The sequence below is a fragment of the Blennius ocellaris genome, assembly GCF_963422515.1.
Source record: "Blennius ocellaris genome assembly, chromosome: 12".
In the NCBI taxonomy this organism is placed as follows: domain Eukaryota; kingdom Metazoa; phylum Chordata; class Actinopteri; order Blenniiformes; family Blenniidae; genus Blennius; species Blennius ocellaris.
In genome coordinates this window covers 10074175-10091107 of record NC_137661.1, presented here as the reverse complement: position 1 = coordinate 10091107, position 16933 = coordinate 10074175, and the positions used below count along the sequence as shown (strand labels likewise).

Genomic DNA, 16933 nt, shown 5'->3' with positions numbered 1-16933 from the left:
GCACTTGTTCGATTAGCAAATACAAAAATCACGTTTATCAGTCTGTTAAGATTAGATACCAACTGGAGAGCAGATCAAATATGACTTAAACAAACAAAAACACCTTTTTTTTGAGAGAGAGAGGCTATGACAGTTGCACACAGTTCAAGATGTACATTAGTGGACCATATCTACCTGTTAGGGATGACTTGGTGTCTGTGTTGGGCAGGCAGAAGACAAAATGGATGTAGGGAGAAAAAAAAATAATTCACAAGATAAAAAGAAATAGAAGGAGAAAAACTGTGGCAATGAGTTTAGCTAAAGTCACCAGGAGAAGGTGAGTTGGGAGTTGGATGAAAGATAAACTCAAAAACAAAACACAAAAGAGCAGATAAGGAATATGTGAGAAGGCACTTGGAGATTGGGTGTATTGACCGGGGCAGTACCTGGAGATGGCGCGTTGGGGTCAGTGCTGGGCAAGCGGAAGACGTAGTGGACGTACGACGACAGCAGGCTGTTGCGACCGTGCATGTCCTGGCTTGTGTCAAGATACTTGTGAAGCCGATTCACGATGGATGCCATGACCTCAAAGGACGCCTGACCCAGATTCACTAAACACAAAAACAACTATGTTATTTGTGGAGATTACAATTAGTTTTCTTTTCCACAAAGAAATTCATCGACAGTCATGTTTTAAGTTCCAGTAAAAAAAATATATGTATGTGAAGTACGCTGCAGAAAATAATACACCTAAAATTAACTATACAAACTGAGTATTCAACTCCCCAATTAGCTGTTAAGTGTCAAAGCCATTTCTTTCTTTTTGTCCACTTGATCTTTCAGGGTAACCCTCCCCCACCCTAAAACTCTTCAAGTACGATGAAGTAGCAGGCCAGGTTTTTCAGGACAACCTGGTCTATTGCAAGGTGTAGGCTGCAGTAATGTTATATTAATGAAACAAAAAGGAAATTGAATTCCTCCAAAAACCATTATGAAATGCAGAATAATTTATTCTACATGTTTTGTTTTTCTCATTCATTAGGGAAAGAAAAAAAAAACTTGTGAAAAGCAATGTAAATTAAAAAAATTCTAAACACATATTTCATAACTTTGTCTGATCACTAAAATGAACTTTTTCAGAGAAGACCATTTGAAAAAACACATGACAGGGAATAATCCTTTTGTTTAGATAACAAGCAAGAGGTTTCAAGTTGACCATTCCCTGATGATTGGAAATAACCATCTCCACAAAAAAAACATTTTGATGTTTATTAATTCATATATTTGAAAAATCCAAAAGAAGAAATTAGAATGCATTATTCAAAAGGAAAAGAAAATATTGGGCTTTAGAGCTCAGTATGGAGGTCTATAATGGAATGAATAATAAAATAATGATATATTTACTGAATGAAGTAAAGGACAGTCTATTCCATGGCTCGAATAACAAAATCCTTCAGTAAAGAGAATAAGAAATCCTATACTATATATGTTCAACTGCTCTGGGAGCAGCAGTATTCTAGTGAAGTTCTGACAGTTAACCAAACTAACTTCAGCCAAAAGCAAATTTCATGTTAATATCCGAAGAAGTGTTAAGAAGAAAGATATTGGATTCAGTATTTCAGCTCATACAATCTTGGTTAAACCCCAAAAGTGTAGCATATTCTAAGCTATTAGACCCCACAGAGTGAAATGGGCGGTGTGCACAGTCACATTCATAGAAAAAAAAAAAAAGAACAAAATTTGATGATACTTGATGATAAATTGCTATACCAACATGTTAGTAATGTCGTTAACTTTTGCCTTTCGTACCAATCTGGCCAGCAATGACGGGGGGCCGAACTACGAGCAGCACCAACTTATCCAGGAGAAGGTGAAGGAATCGAACCACTGGCTCTAACTGGGAAGAGTTGAGCGCTGCGATGCTGGACTTGAGCTCAGTCTCGAGGTTGTTCTCCATAATGCGCATGTCTCCTATCCTGACTGGGAACATGTGCTCATCCAAAGCATGGACCAAGGCGAAGAACTTATCCAGGTATTGGTCCTGTGGATGGAGAGTTAGAAAAATAGTGTGAAAAACAATTTGGCGAAAACGAACGTTGGCAACACAATGCAAAAAAAAAGGTATTTACAAGGAGGCCTATGGTAAAAGAACAGATGAGAGGAGGGGGAGGGGGCGTGGTCATGACAAAGACAGATGGAGAGAAAACAGAGCGAAAGGAAGTAACTGAGCTTAAGAAAACACATTAGTGGTAAAGTTAGAGCTGCGGGAGGATGAGAAGGGGGCAGGAATGCAGCGGACTAAAGAGAGCGAGGGTCGACTCGTTTGTACTCGTCTCAAACCTGGTAAGCTGGCTCGCTCGAGTAAAAACCTCAAAAACGAGCATTACTACAAGAACGTAGTAGAATCCAGCAAGTCTAATCTGTGCCAGGAGCAGTGATTTATGGGCACAATAGGCCCAGTTCTGCTTCTACGAACCACAGCCAAGCCCTTCACACTACAGTCGACACAGAGATGGAGTAGACCACAGTAAATTACTGGCAATATAAGAGTCATCTACTAATGAACTGCTGCAGGGAAGGAATTATTATCTAAACGTGCAACCACCATGTGGCGGTTTTCCACCGAGCCGAACTTTACTCGGCTAACGCTCCTAAAAACAATTCTATTGAAACCGTAATTACAATAAAACTGGGGGGTTATTGTGAATTAAGTTATTTCTAATATAGTGTTTATAGAATATTATAATATATAATTGGATAATAACATTAGGACAGATGAAAATAAACAAAAAATAGGCTATTATTTGAAATGAAGTTATCACATAGGCTACACCTGCTCATTGACTTCTGCAGCGAGGAAAACTTTTTCTACTGTGGAATAGCTTGGAATTTATGGATATTTGTATATATGTGTCTAACCATGTTGCCTCATAACCATGTCTCAAGTCTTCACATTCACCACGGTAGCCATTGGGAAGTCATAAACAAAATTACCCCCCGCCCCCCCCAAAAAATAAAAAACAACTTGAAAACGTATTCAAATAGCTTGTGTCTTTAGTTGATTTGTCTAAAGGTTAAATTTGGCTAAATGTGAATGGACTTCTTGTAACTTCTTAGGAACCTGTGACAAATACCTGCGTATGGATCGTTGAAACAGTCACCACTTCCACATTGAACACTCCTCGATGGTTGTCCACCCACTTCATTCCAGGAAGAGGAACCTAAAGTACAATAATAGTTGCGTAAATCTCGGGTTTGCTGAGGTACACTAGTTCAAGCTGATGAATTCAAACATTACTTGAAGTGATAGGCAACTGCTACAATTGTTCCTTTTAACGACTCCTAAACCACACATCTGTTTTGATCTGCATTGTGATCATTTATGCCTTGAAAGTGCAGAATTGCCTTACGTCCGGGGAGAGAACGGAGTAGGACTGCGGAGGCTTTTCAAGAGACACCGGCAGGCAGAAGTGACCTGTGCGCAGACGCCCGTTCTGCAGCATGGGGATCCACTAGAGATAGGAAATACACAAAAAAAAAGGCAACAGAGACCAAAATTATTAACATGGAACTTTTTTTCCTTTAATTAAAAAAAACAAAAAAACAAAAGTCTCCCATTCTTAAGTGGGAGTCCAGTAAAAAGAAAAAAAAAGAAAAAGACTAGAGTTAAAATATTAACACTAATTGGAACTTTAAAGTCCCATTTGTGTTGATTAGCATATTTAAAATTTAATAATGCAAAGACATTTAGGTAAATATTGTATTTACCCTTGTGTGTACTTTACACTTCTATTTTTTATTCAACGTTTTTATTCTTTTTTGCTATTTCTATTTAGTAAAGGTTAGTGAAGAGTCTATATAATATTGCACATAATAATAATAATTATTTTTTTTAGACTTATCCTATTTTATTTATTCTTTATTCTTTGCTCTCTGTGTGCTGCTCCTGTCCTGTAAAAAGCTGCTGGAACTTGAATTTCCCCGAGGGAGTCATCCCAAGGGATTAATAAAGCCAATCTGAATCTGAATCTGGATCTGAATATAAAGACATACGCCGGCGCACACTAACCGAGCAAAAGCAGAGTTTCAGACCGTGTAGTTTATACATTCTCACTCTGATTGTGGCGTTTTTCAAAAGGTATCTCAACTTCCTCCAACAATCCAAACACTTTTTTTGAAGTGTAGAATTGTTCAGGGTGTACTCTACTGTATCAGGCTCAACCGTAAGTTAGATAATGTGGCCACAGAAAATGTTTGAATTTAATTTGGCAACATCTTCCAAAATGTACGTGTTAAATAATTGTCTGGCAGTCCACACGGTAGAGCGCCAACATGAAGCACAGAAAAAACGTTGCGCGTTAAGAGCTTGACGTACCGTGTAGCCCACCGGGGTCTCCAGTGGTGTGTTCTGCTTCTGCTGGCAGCTGACGTGGTAAAAGGTGAAAAGTATGTGGTGGTGGTCTGACAAAGACGCAGGCAACTTGATCTTGACCTCATCATGAAAGTCAGGAGATCTGTGACAGTGAATGACAATAAAAAAAAAAAAGAAGAATGTTACAAACATCCCAATAGGCCAAGTCAGTCGTGCAGCAAAACACGTCAGTGTCATTTCATTTGAAATACTGCTGTTATCATACACTTGGAACAGAAATCTCAACATAATGTTAGTCATCAACAAATATGTAATTAATATTTCAAATCAGTTTAGAGAGTGAGTTTGCAGTTTCTTTTTTCAAAATACTGCCTGTTCTGCTGTCAGTGGCTCTTTATTGTTGAATCAATCCTAAATATCCAAGATTTCCAACCACTTCAACAGACGACTTCTATACGTTTGAACATATACAACTTAATAGAAATGTTAATGCTGGTGCTATAATAAATGCACTTCACAGACTTATATGCTATCTGCAGACTTCTCCTCTGCACTCATTTATTTTCATCTGACCATTTATAACTTGGGACATAATGTGACAAGCCCGAAGTTCTGTGATCTAAAAAGAGAGGAATTACATAACACATAATGGTTCCCTTCAGCTAAATTCTTTCAGTTCCCATGGGAGGAAGCTTTCTCTGTACACCAGTACACAGAAACAAACAAAACACAATTACAGCTCCTCTTCAACAAATCCACAAGGATTGCCTAAAAGGACCAGAGTGACCAGAAGAACATAAAAAAAGCAGAAAGGGCTTTCATTTCTCATGGGAAAAAGCATTGTGCCTCCAGAGAAGGAAATTGAACTTCTATCACTGTGGAAAAGATAATGTGTGTTTGGCAAGACAGGACCAAAAATCCAATGCAAGTACAAAGGTGGAAAACTTCAAGAATTTCAAAAAGTATCTTTAAAACCAGTTTGTCATTCAGTTCTAACAAGGTTACTTTCGATGCTTTGTCCGAAGAAAATGTTCTTCTCTTGCCGAGTGAAACGGAGATTGTGTTGACCGTTAACTCTTAGCATTTCTACTGCTTCTTTTGCACAATTGTGTTCTTCACTGCATTATTTATGGGACGATACATTTTAGTGAAAAGGGCGTGATCCCTGGGAGACAAATGACAAACTGATGGACGTCATAAAGAGCACCTAATAGTGGTGATAAAACAGACCCCCCCCCTTAGAAATGGAAGAATTTATTCCAAGGATATCACTTGACATCATCTAATAAGTTGACTCAGTTTATTCCTTAACATATGAAATAAAATGTAGAGCAGAAGAAGTACAAGAGTGGCTGATGTTGACCTATAATTGTAAGTTGCTGTATTTTCTGTGTTATTTTTCTTTCTGACAGGCTACTACTTGGTTGATTTGCATGTTTTGTCACTTATTATAAATGGAAAAAATATCTCTGAAGCTTTGTTAGACAACGTTACGATCATAGAAGCAACTCGAATAGGAGTAATTCTATTCATAAAGTTGACAAATCACACAGAAATGGCACAATGCTTGATTGTTTCTCTCAAATATGGCCCTTTAAAAAAAACAAAAAACAAAAAACAAACCTCACAGGAAAGACATTAGAAAGCCACTACTGTACAGCACATATTACATATTACGTCAGCATCAACACACTTACCGGTTATGGTACACCACTGCAGTGTAGGCCTCCTTGGCGAAATCTGCACAGCTTGACTTCCCAAATATCACCTGAAATATAAAGAGCAGTAACATAACGGACATCTTCAGACAATTGCACAGCCACCAGGGAAATGTGTCTTCAGCATATCACGACATGAAACATTGTGCTGTTAACGAGACTGAAATTTAGTTCCAAAACAAACACTGAGTCTTTCAAAACGGCGTACCGGCATTGCGTTGTTTGGATCTTCCCCATTCATAAATTGCACTTTCACTGTGATGTTACGGGCTGAGCCTTGCCGGTTGGCGAAGTTAAGACTCTGAGGGTTCACGTACAGCAGATTCCTGGAAACCACACATATATGTGCAGACACAGAAAAAGAGAGAACACGCATATGAAATTATGTTGGGCTGGAGCAAAAATGCATGACAAGATACAAAAACTTGCACCACAGACAAAGATCCCAAGCATGACAACAATTTCTTACGACCACGTTTCTTTTTCAAAATGTGTGTGTGTGTGGCTGTCATCTCTCTGCGTTTGCCCTGATTGACGGGCATTACGCTGCCCTCGCCTAAAGTTAGATGGAACCGGCTCCAGCACAGCGCGACCCTGAGCGGGGATCAAGCAGTAAAGAAGATGGATGGCCGGACTGATCAAAGGGTCATTTTTCTGCTCTTTCTCCAAAAACATTGAGAAGCATGAGGTGGTCTCTGAGCAGATGTATAAAATAACCTGAGGATCAGCTGGCAAACCGCAGTGACGTGGGGGACAGCTCCACGGGGACCACAGCTGGAACCACAACAGACATGGAAGTGTGGGAATCGGTGATGGTTTCAATCTTACTAATTTTATTCTCCAGTAGCCTCCGTCCAGCACGTCCTTACAACAGGGCATGCTGCTTTGAAGTGGGCCGCTGAACTTGAACTGAAATAGACCCGAGAATGACTTTAACCATATACGGTACGGGCGATTGATCGGCTCCTCTCGTCAGATTCAGTGGAAGTTAATCAGTACCCACCCAACACTTGCTCTAAAAACTCCAGAGTTCCCCACTACACTTGCATGATAAACACTAACTAAGCAGTACAAGTATTCAAATCTCCGCGGAATGAAATAAGAGTTGAAAAAGCTGGACATAATAAAAATGGCAAAAATATAGATTATAATACAAAAATTTAATTTATAGTGTATTTTTCCAGAATATCAGAGGTCATATCAATGAAATTAATTTCTTCAAGATTTTGTAAGATGCTCATTAACAAATATTTTATTTAACGTTTTTTATTGTGGACAAATCAAATTGATCTGCACATGGATCAAAGTAAAGTCCTTGTTTCGCCTAAAGTGCTTTTTAATAGAGATGCAGCTATAAGCATCAATTTCTTCACATTCACACACAAAAGCACCAACAAAAAGCAACCAAACGTACAGAAGACCCAGAAGAATATATTTGTTTTTGTTCCGTTACTAAATTTAGATTCGGAAGTTTTCATTTAACACTATTTTACTCTTTGCCTGAAGGGGACCAAGTATTTTCTTAAGCTGGTGAGTGTCTGTGAAGCAGATGTCAGGAAGATTATCTATCAGACTTCTATGCAACCCCCGCTTCCAATCCCCCACAAGGCAAACCGGTTTATCAACATGGGATTCTTGAAAGGATTCTAAACTGATTGGAGAGGTAGCTCAGCGTCGCGTTTGTATTTTTAATCAGCAAAACCGAACTTGGCAGACAATGTCAGCTCCAGACACACAGTCTAGTCCAATTTAGCTTCAAACATAAACTTCTTGCCGTTAAACCACAGTACTAACCACTGTGCTGGAATGAAGGATGGTGATTTGTGAAAACTGTTGCCAGCTTCTTTGCTGATAAAGTAAATTCTTCGCATTTACTCAGTTGAGGGGCAATTCTTTTCAGCCTATAATCCTCTCTTTCTGCTCGGTTACAATGGAAAAGTACCCTTCTTCATGACAGACTTCATTACAGAGGTGTATTATGGTGCAATGAGCAAAATATACTTGTTGCAATGTCAAATGGTTTTGCAACAAAGCCCCCAACCTTTATTTCTGGCATACAAATAAACTGAAAACTGACCTCAAAGCCAACAAATACTACTAACTTATTTTTGATTAGTATTAAACAGTGTTTATGAACAAAACTACACACATTTTAAAATTACAGTCAGTTTCAAACAGCTATAGACCTTATTCATCAAACGCAGAAGTGCTGAGTTTGGCATGCCAAAGCTATAATATTTATATTCTAATTAAATATTACACAGTCAATTCCCTGATTAGTCCCAATCCCTGGTAGAAGGTGAGCATTAATCTACAACATTTCAAAACTGCCAGAAACATCTTACTGAGAATTTCCCATAAAATTGTTTTTTTTTTTTATAATAGCAGAGAATAATTATTTAGAAGCTGGCAGCTTATCAGTAAACCACACAGTAAATTATATATACCCCATCTCATGTCCAGAGGCATTAAAAATATCTCCCACATCATGACAAACTTCAAAAAAAAAAAATGTCAAGACTGAGCAATAAAACCACAATGATGAGTACACACTGTCCAAACTCCACAACATCATTCATGGCCTGAAGCTCAACCCCGGCACCGATGACAGGGCCGCTCCCATCCATACACACCACACGAGAGAAGGGGGTGGAGAGAGAGTGTGGTGTTGAGCTGATTCAGCATGATACTAAATCAAACCTGGGAGCATTAATTACACACAGCGTTATCAATCAGAGCAAAGTGTGCGGAGCGTTGTAAGGTTTGAGATTGATCAGACTGACGATCCATCAAAAACAGCGATGGCCATTGTTGACTTTCTGCTGATCAGCTAAAGTGCGGCTACACAGATGGAGAGCAGGGCTGGGTAGAGTAGGGTGTTGTACATAGAGGGGATTGGGGTTAAATGGCTAGTAGAGGGAGGGGGAGGGGGGTTCTATATGTCATTTGCTCACTGCTGTGATTTGTTTGTTCGAGAGAGGGAGGGCCTGAGGGGGATTTGGGAGGAGGTGGGGTACAAACCTAAAAACAGTAGGGTTTAATGATCAGCTAATCCCCCCTCCTCTACTGCGAGGGCAGTTATATAGCACACGGCAGCCTGCTGCTCATATCACCTCGGCAGCAAGGAAGGAGAGAGAGGAGTTAAGGAGGAGAGGAGAAATACCACACACCAGAAAATACTCCACAGTTTGGGACGGGGAAGGAAAACCATAATGAAGCTCCTTAGCCTGTTGGTGATGCTTGTTAGTTTCACTGCTGCTCTTTGTCTGGAAACCTCAAGCAGACAAGACTATCCCACTCTGCCTTTCCCGAGTTTCTCCACAGCGCCGAGTCCAACCGAAGCAAAGTCTCGCTTTGCAATGCTCGACGACGTTCGCCTGCTCGCGAACGGCCTCCTCCAGTTAGGACAGAGTTTACGGGAGTTTGTCCACAAGACCAAAGCCCAGATCAACGACATCTTGCAAAAGCTCAACATTTTCGACCGCTCTTTTTACCAGCTCTCCGTGGTCACGTCGGAGATTAAGGAGGAAGAGGAAGAGCTCAAGAAGACCACCAACTTCTTGAAGGCAAACAATGAGGAGATCAAGAACTTGTCGCTGGAAATCAACTCAAAGATCAACAGCATCCTGCAGGAGCGAACCCAGCTGCTGAGCAAGGTGGGGAGTCTGGAGGACAGGCTGAAGGGTCTGTCGCAGAGCGTGATCCCGGCTGAGCAGCTCGGTGAAATAACAACACTCAAGGTGAGCAGGCTCAACTCTGTGTAGCAGTTCCTCACAATTATACACATTAAGCACATCAGATAATGAAAATGCATTGATTGAAAGAAAAGCGTATCGTCAAGACATGGTTGCAAGAAAAAGTTTCCCTGTAACTGAGTTTTGTGCTGAAGTACATTCAATGAACTCAACTATCAATAAAGAGTCCATATATGTGAAGAAAAAGCAATGAGTCCAAGACAACTGTGGCATTTATCGTCATAGGATTATGATCCACAATCCACAGTGATTATTGATCATTATTGATTATTGAATGTGTGAAACTATCATACACACACACTGTACTGTCAAATACAGACTTATCCCAGGTGCTCTTTACAATGATGCAAAAAAACAAAAAACATATTTACAAGCATGATGCATGAAAACTGTTTTTGTTGGGTATTTTACAGGACGTGATAGAAGCTCAGGAGAAAACGATCACCAGCCTCCTGAAAGCAGTGAATGAGCAGCACGACCAGCTTGACCACCAGAAAATCAAGATCAAAAATCTGGAGGAAAAGGTAGCTTTTCCATTTAAAATTCATCCTTTTAAAATATTGAGAATATTGATGGGCTTTTAATTATCTGAGTAGTGTTCCTTTAGCATGCAGAGTGGATTTTTTTTTTTTTTTTTTAAACGTTCACAACTTTATTTAACCTCAAAGGTCTGTTTGCATCCTCTTGCAGCTCAGTTACGACACCTTTCAGGACACGGTTGATAAGCCAGAGAATTCAGACCCTGCGGCTCCTGATATGTTTGAATATCTGACTGGAAACTTAACTGGACTAGACACAATCGGTAATTGTTTCAGCTTTGCACTAAGCATACAAATTGATTAGAGTAAACAATAAGAGGCATCCGACACAAGGAGCGGAGCATTTGAATGATTTTACGTTTCCTTCACTGTGTTTCAGAATTTGCCACAGATTGCAATGAGCTGTTTAACAAAGGAGAAGTCAACAGTGGAATTTTCATCGTCAAACCAAACCAATCAGAACCATTCAATGTCTACTGCGAAATGGATTCAGGTAGGCGCAGACTCAGCAAAAACAAAATCTGAGCAAGAATGTCCAAACAGCATTTCTACATTTAGAGATCGTGACTTTCTGAGATAAAGCTCTCGCACATATGCATGTATTAAATCAACAAGTTCTGTCTGGTTTCTGCAACTGTCAATCAATGCAATAGTGCCTCTTCTTCCCTCTTCAGATGGAGGTTCAACAGTCATCCAGCGCAGAGTTGATGGCGCAATAGAGTTTGACCAGCCATGGGAAAACTATGAGAGAGGATTTGGTGATATGGAAAGTGAGTTGAAATTATTTTTCACATGTAATATTGAATGTGGGATTGTACTGCAGTTGCTAGTTTGCGCAATTAATTAAGCAGCTCGCTTTCCATTAGTAGAGTGACCACCTGTATATTTGTTTACAATCTGACCGTGACAGGAGCGTTCATAGTAACCTCTAACTTAACCTCCAGAGGGTGGTGGTGTGTTTAAGAACTTCCTGAGAAGTGAAAATTGTGAGTGTTATTCATCAGCCCAGAAGTGGCAAAGTGACTTCTCGTATTGTCTGAGTACACAATCAGATTGGCCGGCTTCCCGCCCTGTCTGGGGGAGCTCACACAGCAGTTCATGCATGAGTTCACACTGCTTTTCAAAACAAATGGCTACTGCAGCTTTAAAATTTTGTTACAACTGTTTTGGTTTTTTTCTATTGCCTGCTTTGTGATTGTGCCTTACATAGTTGTTTAGTTCGTTAGTAAAAAAGTCTTTCCCTGGGAGTTTGATTTATGCACCGCATCCAAAGTCATATTCTAATTGGAACAAGCACTGCGTAATGCTACGAATTAAATTAAAATATTCTATTTGAACTGGAAACTTATTTTGTTTTCACTTTTTTTCTTTAAAACTTGAAAAATGTACATGTTAGTCAAACTTGATGTGTTCTGCAGAGGACTTCTGGCTGGGCCTGAAGAAGATCTACAGCCTCACTCAGCAGGGAACTCACGTCCTGCGTGTGGATCTCGAGGACTGGAAGGAGGAAAAGCACTGGGCCGAGTACCGTTTCACTCTGGAAGGTCCCTCCAAGGACTACACCCTTCGTGTCAGCCACCTGTCGGGTGACTTGCCAGACGTCATGGGAAACAGCACCGGCATCCGATTCTCCACAAAAGACAGGAACAATGACAGCCACCGTAGCGCTAATTGTCCCCGTAATTACACAGGTGAAGGGTTCTTGCTTGTTCGACATTCAACACAGTGACCTGTATGCCAATCATCAAAAGTGAAGGAGATTGGAGTGACTGGAAATGATCATTTATACAACAACATTGTTTATCATTGAGTAGCAATGGTCATTAATACTGTGATTTTGATTTGAAAGTTTTGATAACTCATGTTTCCGTTGTCACCCTTTTTGCAGGCGGATGGTGGTTCAACGTTTGCGGTGAAACCAACCTTAACGGAAGGTACTTGTGGTTGAGGGCACGGGGACGCTCCGCCAGGAGGAAGGGAATCCACTTGAGGTCAAGCACAGGATCAACATATACCCTGAAGATGACCAAAATCACCATACGACCAGCCCTGACTGCCGACAACACCAACTAGGCCCCACAGCTCAAACAAAGCCTCTGGCATTTTCTGCATACAATGACAATATGTAATGCGCAGCCAAAAATCTCCATAGAAGGACCACATGCTTTTCCTCGGCCTGAGTCCAGGCCAGCAGTGGACCTTCCAGATCGTACGGCAGAAATGTCACAAGTCAGTAGATTCAAGACCATTGCAATGATGCAACATGGCATGTCGGTTGTTAACCCATAGGATCTGATTCAGCTGGGACGGCAGAATTGTTGTTATGCAACTGCTGCAATCGCTTACAAAACAGATATATTGATCCACATCAGCAACCTAATTAAGTGTCAGCTGACAAAGGTCACAAAGCTGCAGCAGGACAGACGACGATGGAGGAGTTTCAGACCTAAACGTGGAACTGCTTAGGCATTTTTAGGGTCATTGAAATGTATCCGACATCTATGTTCACCAAGCCATTTCATTGTGCATTTTATTTTTGTGATGTTACGATGTCTTGCATGTTTTCAGGAACAAGTGGTAAAACAGCTAACTGATATTATGTAAAGCATGTAAATTATTACATCATGGCTGCGGAAAGACTGCTTCTCCAACACCTGAAAAAGTGGATCGACCAGTGCTTTTCTGACATGATAGATTTGATCTTGTTCATTGATATTTACCACGACCGCAAGTCGGTGCAACATCGTTTGGTAAATTCAGAAAAAGAAATATTGGTGACGAAAAGCTGTGACACACTGATGATAATTTTCTTGATGTTTTTTTTTTTTTTTTCTATTCTGTAAAGTATTTAAACTGTGTTTAAGCTATTACGTGATTTAGGCTGTCATGTGAACCAAAAGCGTATTTTTTTTCTCCGTATTCCTTTAGTTATTGAGTCATATTGACTTTTGTCCATTATTGCATTGTAACTAAATGTATTGTAAACAGGCCTCATGCTCTCATACTAACAGTCATAATGACAAGTAGCTTTGTGCAGTAACAAATTATATTTATGAAAACAAAATAAATCAATCTGTCCAAACCACTAAGTATAAGATTTTGTTTTTGAGAACATACAAAAAAAACAAAATAAAATATATGACTATCCTGTCAAACTGTTTACCAATGAGAGGGCTTGCAGATCCACGCACACACACGAGAAATATTTTTACAGACTGGACTGGTTTAGGCCCTTCCAGCAGCCATGTTTGCTAATGTTTATCTCTCCCAGTGACCTTGACCAAAATAGGTCTTGTTCAAGTGGAATATGTACATTAAGTACACAGATTACATCCACCAGCAGATGCACGGTATACTGGCGGTTCAACATCATTCAGCCAAAGTGTCAGGGGCTGTACAAAAAGATGTTCTATGAAATAAGTAGGTCTATTATAATGTCCTCTTAATGCAGATAAAAATAACCATGAAACAATCAGTGTAAGAAACATGAAAGCATCGCAAAACATTCACACCTGGAACACAGGAGTAAACCTTACGAGTGTGTGTTCGCTATTCCACATGAAAGTCGACAGCCTCAGTGACAGGGAGCAGGACGAGTTGGTTGAAACAAGAGATGCATAATATCATCCGCTCAAACTCTTTAAAGAGCCATTCAAATCACAGTGAGTTGACTCGAAATGATATCTGCATATATAACTGGCCGATGAAAAAATGCTTCCTGTATTCAGTGATCAACAAAATAAATTTCATTTGATAGGTAAATAAGACATATTCTGCAAACTGTACATACTTATTTTGTTAAATTCTTTGAAAAGATAAGAATTTGATGCCTGCATCATCACAGCAGAAGTAGGCTGAAACTAAGTTAATGTAAATGTATCAGCATATTAAACATGTGCCTATGTATCAGCAAATAGGGTTGGCCTAAAGATTTGTTGAACAACAGCATAGCCACGAATGCAATACATTTTAAAATTTGCATCAGTACTCAGACCACATGTACTGTCAACTCGAGAACTAATAGAGGTTGATTATCCGTACCTGTATGTGGTGTTTGGCACATAGACATCCCTGGCAGGAAACTCCAGGATCTCTCTGGTTGGGCGCACCCTGCTGTCTGGGTAAGGTTTAACCTGATGGAGGTCTGGGGTCAGACAATAGTGGGGGTTCTCTGGAGCTGGAGAAATGTCCAATTTCAACTGAGCTGTGGACAATAACCACGTGGTGCAGGAAGGGGTAGAGAAAATGAGTGACGTCAACAAATGACTCAACATGATAAAAGCAGGATGAAGCAACTCATTCTAGTTATATTTGTACCTGTTATGGGTCTGAGTCTCCTCAGCACCGATGAAGGTCTTCTCATGTCAGCCAAGAATTTATACAAATCCTCATCACTCAGTCTGTCCCCCTCCTGAAAATGTGCAGTAATAAAGAAAAACAGAAAATTAAAAAGTGAAAGAAAATGACCACCGATGGTAGAAGCAGACGGTGAAGAAAGTGTATAAAGCACATGCCAAAAAAGAATCTACGTGCAGGAGCACGTGTGCACACCTGTTTGAAGAAGTTGGTGATAGTGAGAGTTGCCGGCCTGAAGCCCGTCAAACTGCATGACTCATCCCCACTGGTGGTCCTTTCAAGGGAACGTCTTCCCATGATGCTTGAGTTCCTTCGTTCTGACCACGAGCCCTTTCTCTCTGCACACAGACCAATAAACAAGTACATTGATTAATTAATTTAAAGGGAAAAAAAGTAATGATTATTTTAAAACATTGTTTTTCTTTTCATTCTGACAACACTTTTGACCAATATGTTTGCCCCATATAACTTGGCGATCAAAGTTTCTTTGATCGTGAACTATTTCCCAACACAAAGCATGAGCACAGTCAGCATCAAAGATAGTACGTGAGGTCAAAGGTTAGACAAACACAATGGTTTAAACCTAAAATAACACACCAAGGATCAATACGACTGGATTCTTTCTTTGGATGTTTTGCTCTTTGTTTGAGTTTGCTGTTCGTGCTCTGTGTTGTTTGACCATTTTTTTTTTTTTTTTTCCAGAGAAAGGCTTTAAAGTGCGGTAATGTATTGACATGTCCATGAGCCTGATGCGTGACTGTCTGGTCTGTTGTGATCTCTGACCCCCTTACATTTGTGACCCAGAAATGTTGATTAAAGCTGTTCTTCACCAAAATGACTTTATAATGATATACTGGAGAGTGTAGGTACTGTGATGTCCACAGTTCAATCACAATTTAGGGTTTTGTGTGAAATGGAAAGACCGACCCGAGAGGCTCATCTCCAGCTCTGTATCTCTCTCAAGACTGCCGGCACTGTTTACGATGTTCATTAGATGGATGGCGGTCCAGGCAAAAGGCATTCGGTATCGGCCGAGACGCTGGCAGAACTGCTCTGATTGGCTGCGAAGCTTCTCCAGTTTCTCCTTATTCTATTAAACAAACAAACAAACACATTTTTTTTAACATGTGGTTTGTTCAAATAAATACACAATTATATATTTTCTATTAAAACTAGAAAAAAAAACACCATCCATTTCATCTTGTAATGTGATGTATTAAGTGTTTTATGTGTCATCTATGATCTGATTTGCAATGATCATACCTTGGCAGCATCAGATTCTTTGAAGACCATATAAGGCTCTGCACACTCCCCAATATCACCTTGCTGCAGTACCTTTTCCAACTGTTAAAAAAGCACAACGATTTTAGTGACTATACTCAACACTGGGCCGACTGGGCCAAAGACCTGACGCTCCAGTAGTCAGAAAAATGGAGGACTGCAAAATCCAGGACATCAGATGTTATTTTTGAGCAGGATCTGCATAACACATTATATATTTATGAAAATGACATTGTGAACTGTCAGCAGCTTTCTTCAAGCCCATTTACACTATCTTTTAGAGTAATCCAGAAAAAAAGACATTCAAATATTGCTTGTGAAATGCATTTGTGTACAAATAAGGAAATATAGATGACTGGAAATGAATTTCAAAGTGGTTTTTATTGCTACTGGTGAGTAAATCAATCATTAAGCTACTTCGGGCTACTTTGTTATGCTACCATTTGTAAAATGTTATGATCACAGTCATGTAACAATAAAGGCATATAAATGTGATTGGTTTTATATCTTCACACAACAGAGGGAATTCTTGCGTAATTGCTTTACCTTGATGACGAGGAAGACATCCTGGGAGGGGTAGGTGATAGAGAAGACGGCGGAGCGTGCGAGTGTGGAGATGGCTGCCGTCTGAATGTGTGGACGCAACATGGCTTTCGTCTGTTCGGAGTTTAGGTCAAAGAAAAAGTTCTCCGATATCTGAGAGACACATTTAGACAGATAGTAAGAAACTATATATTGACACTTGTGAAATACAAAATAATGTGACACAAACCAAATATATATAAAACTGTATTTATTCCAATACAAATGTCTGCAGAACTGAAAAACAACTTTTGTTCCCTCACATGGGGTGTCAAAGACATTATATAGAGGAATGAGCCTCTCTGAATAATATAATGGAGCTCCTGTTAGGAGCCATACATGCAACATATC

At 39.8% G+C, this 16933-nt stretch overlaps 2 protein-coding genes across 15 annotated transcripts in view; one reads left to right on the top strand and one right to left on the bottom strand.

The window, feature by feature from the left end:
• dock7 (dedicator of cytokinesis 7) overlaps positions 1-16933 on the bottom strand; it is a 51411-nt gene that overhangs the window by 21504 nt on the left and 12974 nt on the right. For 10 of the 14 annotated variants that reach the window (XR_013936857.1, XM_080506457.1, XM_080506456.1 and 7 more), the window contains exons 10-23: positions 16547-16696; positions 15983-16063; positions 15647-15809; positions 14915-15057; positions 14681-14774; positions 14405-14567; positions 6278-6395; positions 6049-6119; positions 4355-4493; positions 3390-3491; positions 3114-3200; positions 1789-2020; positions 426-590; positions 175-195 (exon numbers count right to left, since the gene is read on the bottom strand). Coding sequence is in view for 13 of the 14 variants with exons in the window: in XM_080506457.1 (XP_080362583.1) it covers positions 175-195; positions 426-590; positions 1789-2020; positions 3114-3200; positions 3390-3491; positions 4355-4493; positions 6049-6119; positions 6278-6395; positions 14405-14567; positions 14681-14774; positions 14915-15057; positions 15647-15809; positions 15983-16063; positions 16547-16696 (1729 nt within the window). In the remaining variant the exon portion in view is untranslated. The remainder of the gene's footprint in view (positions 1-174; positions 196-425; positions 591-1788; positions 2021-3113; positions 3201-3389; positions 3492-4354; positions 4494-6048; positions 6120-6277; positions 6396-14404; positions 14568-14680; positions 14775-14914; positions 15058-15646; positions 15810-15982; positions 16064-16546; positions 16697-16933) is intronic. The other 4 variants (XM_080506463.1, XM_080506460.1, XM_080506458.1 and 1 more) reach the window with 1 other exon arrangement.
• Positions 9282-13394, top strand: angptl3 (angiopoietin-like 3; the record flags this gene model as incomplete). The annotated part of the gene is made up of 7 exons (XM_080506470.1): positions 9282-9809; positions 10238-10348; positions 10515-10626; positions 10743-10856; positions 11038-11133; positions 11782-12054; positions 12252-13394. The coding sequence occupies 7 exons, from the start codon at positions 9282-9284 to the stop codon at positions 12434-12436; spliced, it is 1419 nt and encodes a 472-aa protein (XP_080362596.1). The 3' UTR covers positions 12437-13394.